A 6,461-nucleotide genomic window follows, 5' to 3' on the forward strand; every position below is an offset into this window, starting at 1 on the left:
GTAATTAGTCAATAATTGTGTTGGATAAAGTGTGTTTATATGATTTTGTGCTATAAAATAACTAAGAGAAAACTCTAATGAACTTGATAATGATACTCTAAATGCTGTTATTGGAAAAGTATAGGTGCAATTTGGATTTTGTTTATTTATTTATTCAGTGAACCTTTTTTGAATTTTTTTTTTCTTAAAAAAACTTTCTTCAATTCTTCTAGATTATAAATACATGAGAAGTAAAAATATAATTAGTAGTGTTTGCAAACAGAATGATTTTTTTTTTTTTTCCTTTCAATTATCAACTAACAACAATGATAGAGACCGCTAATTTTGGAGCTTTAAAAAGACCACTAATGACATGACATTCAATAAAAAAAAGAAAAAAAATACAACACCAAGGCCAAAACATCAAATCATTCATGATAGGGCCTACTGCCACATCATTAGTGATAGCACTAATTAGTGTTCTCACTCATTTTCCATCAACTAATACAATGAAACCAAAAAACAGCCAAGATGAGATTTTTTTTTTTTTTTTACAGAAACCAAACGGAGCCTTATTTTCTGTAATTTTTTTAGCGAGTACAGAATTCTTCCTCTTAGAATTGTTACCACCTCAGCATGAGTTTTTTTTTTTTTTTTATATTTATTATTACAAACATAACTGAGACCATTTGATCCTAATTGAATATATACAAAAGCACACACAAGGTCTAATTTCTAATTAACTTAATTCTAATTAAACCCCCAAATTTGATTTTATTTTTTTGGTCGCTCTTATTGATCTTGAAGCCAATCCATGCAAGGATCGAGAAGAGGAGCCAATGACTGAAGATCCGAGCTCTGTAACATTTCATTTGACGACAATAGGTTTTGATTAGAGTCCAGAGATGAAGAGCTTGTGACAGTGTCAGTAGTGTCGCCTTTTAGATCGTTATGAAATTCATATAATGGTGGGAAATCAGTGTTGAGAAAATCCGATAAAAAATTTTCATCCATTTCAAAATCCATCATAAAATCCGATGTGTCATCTTTCGCTGAAATAAATGGCGATATGTCATCGCCAGGATCTGAAGCCGCCACCCCAACACCGACATTGTGATGAATTGTAACATTTTGGTGGTCCGGTCGGATGAAAACTTTGGTGCACCTTGATGCCTTGGTACGGACTAGGCGTGATGGTTCGGTATTTGGTAAAGGTGGTTGGGCAACCGAGTGGTCTGTCGTCCGACTTGGGTTTTGTTTGGATTGAGGATTTGAGGAGTTATAGCGGTTTGAAATAGTTGAGGTTGCGCTTGGTTGAGATAAAACTTGGATCTTTTTACCAATATTCGTGTTCCAATAGTTCTTGATTTCATTGTCTGTTCGCCCTGGAAGCCTTCCGGCTATCAAAGACCATCTGTATACATTACACATGTGCAATACTACGGTCAAAATATGTTGGGTCCTACTAATCATGTTCTTTAAGAATCAATAATACAAAAAAAGGTAAAATTTTATTACATATTTTTATGCACGTTTTATGCATGTATCAACGTTATTTCTCAAACAAGAGAGGAGAACTTATGTCCAAATCTTCATTATTTCCATCCTAAGCCAACGAGGTCAAAAAAAAATTAAAAAAAAAAAATCATCAAAATTTGGAAAATTATTTAATATTTTCATAGTATTACGTGTCTGTACTCCCTAATCAATCATCATTTAATATGTTCTTTCATATTCTTTAATTATTAAGCACAATATCCCACCTACTTACATTATCTTCCAATTATAATACTAAATAATTACCCTCAAAATTCATCGTGAGATAAAGAAGGGACTTGGGGATAAAATATAATCCCCACATAGGATCTGCCACAAGGACTTCCCAAGAATTACATGAGCCATCTCTAATTCTAAATGTCTTTTCATTTGTTTTTTTTTTTGAAACAACTTTTCATTTGTTGAAAGTGTTTTAAGGTCACACAAATAATTGATCATAATCAACAATACTACCTCTTTTACTTTATAACTTTTAAATGATTTCTCATTATGTGTGGTATTAAAATTAAACTGCACATGATAAAATTTTTGATAAATTAAAATTTAATATTTGTCAAAGGAATGTTCACTGTGTGCTAGAGCACAAAAGGCTCAGTACCTCTAAAGAGTTGGTGAAGACACATCATTAGGGATTGTTTTTAAAGATAACAAATTAAGTGTCTCAAACATTTTTCTTTATAATACAATAATTACATTTGTATTTTATAAGTTGTTTATAATCTTTTATCGTATGTCACAAGAGCAAGGATCCTCTAGAGTTTTTTTTTCTTAAAGTTTCTTAGAGTGGTGCATTGTGTGATTGAGATTTAATGACAAGTCATATCAATTTTTCAGCATTAAATCTCAACTACACAATACACCACTTTAGGAAACTTTAAGAAAAAAATACTCTAGAGGATCTTTGGTGATGTCGCAACTATATTGGTTTAAATGACCCATCACTCATATTTTTAGCAAATACAATGTTGATAAATGAGATGATAAACACTTTACAATATATTATTGTGATCATTATGACATTATTAAACTGTCTTGTTTGAGAAATTGATTATTTTAGTTGAATTTTTTACTATTTTAGCGCCACTAAAATAGTCATGTTTAGGAAGGAAGCTAGTTTTTTTTTTTTTTTTTTTTTTGGTAGTTAATTTGATGGTTACGAGAAAAAAAAAATGAAATAATTATGAGTTTGATGTGACATTTTATTTTATTGACTATTTTAACTTTTTTTTAATAGACTATTTTAACCCAATCCTCCTTTTTGGTTGCTATCATCATTTTTCTTAGTTCAATAATTTTCTCGAATAATTTTCTCTTTTTTTTAATAAAAATAAATGTGTATGATGTCTCCCACTGAGTAATGTCGATGCAGGTTGCCAATGCCCTTTTGGCCGAGTGGCATGTAAGCGCCTTAGGATGTGATAAGTGAAAGGTCTGAGATTCAAGTTGATAGATAAGCGGCGATTGTAACCTAACTTTACTAATATACTAATATTCTATCTTCCACAAAAAAATGTCAATGCAGGATGGTAATTTAACAATAATACAAACAGTAACTATTTTATTTTTTTATTACAAATTTTGGTTGACTTAAAAAGAAATTAATTAGAAATAACCTGTTTCCAAGGAGTTTGTGAAGTCTGATTATGAGATCCTCTTCATCACGGCTAATGTTTCCTCTCTTAATATCAGGTCTTAGGTAATTCAACCAACGAAGCCTGCAGCTCTTCCCGCATCTCTTAAGACCTGCACACACAAAATCATTCATAACATTTTATTTTGCTTTGCTTTGTTTTGTTTTGTTTTGTTTTTTCTCCCTTTTTTGGTTTGAAAAAATACAAATAATCCTAATAGATATCGAATCAGATCTTCTGTTCCAATTTTTTTGTCACTATGTATATCTACCGCAAGATCAAAATCAGAGAGACAAATTTTAAAATAAAAGTAGTGTTTGAAATAGAGAGAGGGGGACAAAGGACTCTCAACTCATTATTCTTTGAGCGGCTTATTGTCATTGAAGTTACCAAATTTTGACATTACTATCATCTGTGTTAAATTTGGCATGAATTTTAACAATGACTAAAGTTTAATAATACTATGAACGGCTAAATGTAATTTATATAGATTTAGAAAATGGTTGAAAATTTGAGATGAGATCAAAATTGTTAAATTTTGACTTTTTTATGTTGTAACATAGCCAAGATTTGCCAATGGCATGTCAGATTTAACATTGGAGATGCTCTTTAATTTGTATCTACTATCTACCAAAAAGCTATATGTATATCATGAGTTATGATATCATTCTCTCACCTGCTCTCTTGGGAAGGCTTCTCCATTTTCCTTCACCATGAACTCTGATGTAGTCTGTGAGAATCTTGTCCTCCATGGCAGTCCATGCTCCTCTGTTCAAGCCTTCCTTGGCACAACAAGGTCTCCTACCCATCTATGAAACTCTTCCAAGTAGTCCACTCTCTCTCTCTCTGTTGGAGGGTAGTGAGTGAGCGAGCGGGGCTCAGTTTTCAGTGATATAATTGCTTCCAAAACGTAAGGAAACACGGTTTCCTTCTAAGGCTGAAAGAGGGACTCTTTTTGCTTGGAATTGTGTGAATTAGTTGGTATATATAATGTGTCCCTGCAAAGCCTAAGGAGACTGATTTTATGGGGTCCCCACTTATTCCATAAACATGTGAGGATTCCTGATTCAAAATTGAATAATGTTTGGGATCTCTAAATATAAAATTTTAGGGGAGTTTTAATGAACTGACCCTCATGATGTGATGATTGTGTCTACTTTTTTTTTTTTTTTTTGAATTACTGACTCATTAGAGCTGGTTTAGTTCTTCATTTTTAGAGGGATGTATCATACTTGTTTAAAATTTGAACGGAAGAGGATTCTTAGTTCAAAATTTGAATTTGAATCGGATGGGTCTATTTGGGCATGTTTTTATTTTGATAATTTAAATTGTTTATTTTGTTAGGTATTTCATATTTTATCCACAAAAATATTAGGTTGATCAGGTAACTATAACTTATTCAATTTATTATTTTTGTCATAAAAAAAAATAATTTATTTTTGAAAAACATAATTATAGTCTATTTTTTTAATAAAAAATATGATAAATTAAGTAACTTACAATTATCAAATTGATCTAATTTTTTATATAAATAAAATATACAAAATATTTAATAAAATAAATTATTTAAATTATTAAAACGGAACCGTGATGAATTTGACTCAAACACCCCAATCGAGTCCAGATTTTGGACCGTAGGGAGTTATCCTAATAAACCTGAAATGGGTTCTTGGTCTGCATGTGCGAAGTTTACCATAGGTCTTTGCCTAACTGTTTGTTTTTTCTTTATCTTTATTTTTATTATTTTTATTATTATTTTTTTTTTTTGTATTGAAACTTTTTCACATATAAATTTGGTTTTTAGAATTTTATTTCAGATTTTTAAAAAAAAATTAAAAATTAATTTAGTAAAAGATATTTTTTTATAACAACTCTATGTATTCAGAATTTTACCAAAAAAAATATTCAAAATTATTAAAATGTATTAATCAAATTTATATTAAATATGATTGACATCATATAATAAGTTGGAGAAATCAATGGTGTACACCGCTAAAATGAAAGTTGCGAATCATCGGCCTAGTGAACATGTTTTTGTGACCAGTAAACATGTTAAAAACCATTTTGTTGAGAAAAATTACAAATTATTTTGGTGAGAAAAGTGACAACATGTTGTGATATTTATCACGTACATTGTGTCAAGATGCACACCATAAGAAAACATTTGGGACCTTTAAAAAAATTCTCACAAATTCACTCAAAATAAAGTGATATAATAGTTATTAATTTTTAATTCATCACACTTAACTTTATTAGGACTAACTCATTTGCCATTGAATCTACAAATTTAAAATTATAAGTCCCTATATATATATATATATATATATATTAAAGTGCGTAATTTAAATAAACAACAGATATTTATATTCTCAGCACTTAAAGTTACCACTATAGAAATGATTATGTTTGATTTTATGGTGATATAAAAATGATGCCGACTCATTGAACATCACAATCTAGAAAGTTTTTATTATATCTTATAAATAAAAAAAGAAGAGAGAGAAAATCACATTGAACTCAACTGCCCTTCCAAGTTTGCATGGGCTGCTCACACTCAAGCTAACTTTCTCAACGTACACTCTTGAAAGTTGGTTGAAATCAGTGTAGTACCTCCCTGGACAAAAAAATTCAGGTTGATGCTTTACAACACGTTACACGTACACACACTGTTCCAATTTTATTGTGAAAAAAAAAATGATTGAGACTTTTTTTTTTTAAGGACTTCACAATTCCTTTTGGATTCATTAATGGTATAGGCCCACACATACGTGAGTAGGTCCCACACATACATCAGTGATTAAGATCTAAAAATGAGTTCCAAAAAAAAGAGGTCCAAGCATTTTTCAAAAAAGAAAAAAAAAGGGTCTCAAAACAACAGTACTCTAATGGAGTGCGTCAATTCATACACAATTATGGTAGGACTGGCCATGCCCCTCAATCTGCCGAAACCAACTCCTTCCCAACATTTTTAAGATTTAGAGAGAAAAAAAAATAGTAAAATTAATTATAAATATATTTTTCAAAATAATTTTAAAATACGAATTGTCTTTTGTGATTTGAAAAATTATAAATATTTCATTATTAAGATTTTTAATTTAACATAATTAATTGAAAAAATAAATTCTTAACTGCTCTCTTATGCAATAATAAAATTACTCGAATTATTAATTTAAATAAATTTCTGACATCATTAAAAATTATTAATTGACTTGATGATTTATTAATAAAATGAAATATTTATTATAAAATTAAAAATTTTAATAGACGAGATGTAATTTATAAAACTACAAGAGA

The 6,461-nt window shown here is 29.6% G+C and overlaps 1 protein-coding gene across 1 annotated transcript; it reads right to left on the reverse strand.

Annotated features, from left to right (window-relative positions):
* Positions 1-620: 620 nt before the first annotated feature.
* Positions 621-4,416, reverse strand: LOC114289657 (transcription factor MYB1). Its single transcript, XM_028233425.2, has 3 exons — positions 3,844-4,416; positions 3,150-3,279; positions 621-1,393 (listed from the first exon to the last, which is right to left on the reverse strand). The coding sequence occupies exons 1-3, from the start codon at positions 3,974-3,976 to the stop codon at positions 772-774; spliced, it is 885 nt and encodes a 294-aa protein (XP_028089226.1). The 5' UTR covers positions 3,977-4,416; the 3' UTR covers positions 621-771.
* Between the last annotated feature and the right edge of the window lie 2,045 nt (positions 4,417-6,461).

The sequence above is a fragment of the Camellia sinensis genome, chromosome 15 (assembly GCF_055761805.1).
Source record: "Camellia sinensis isolate YWXY chromosome 15, ASM5576180v1, whole genome shotgun sequence".
Taxonomy (NCBI): Eukaryota; Viridiplantae; Streptophyta; class Magnoliopsida; order Ericales; family Theaceae; genus Camellia; species Camellia sinensis.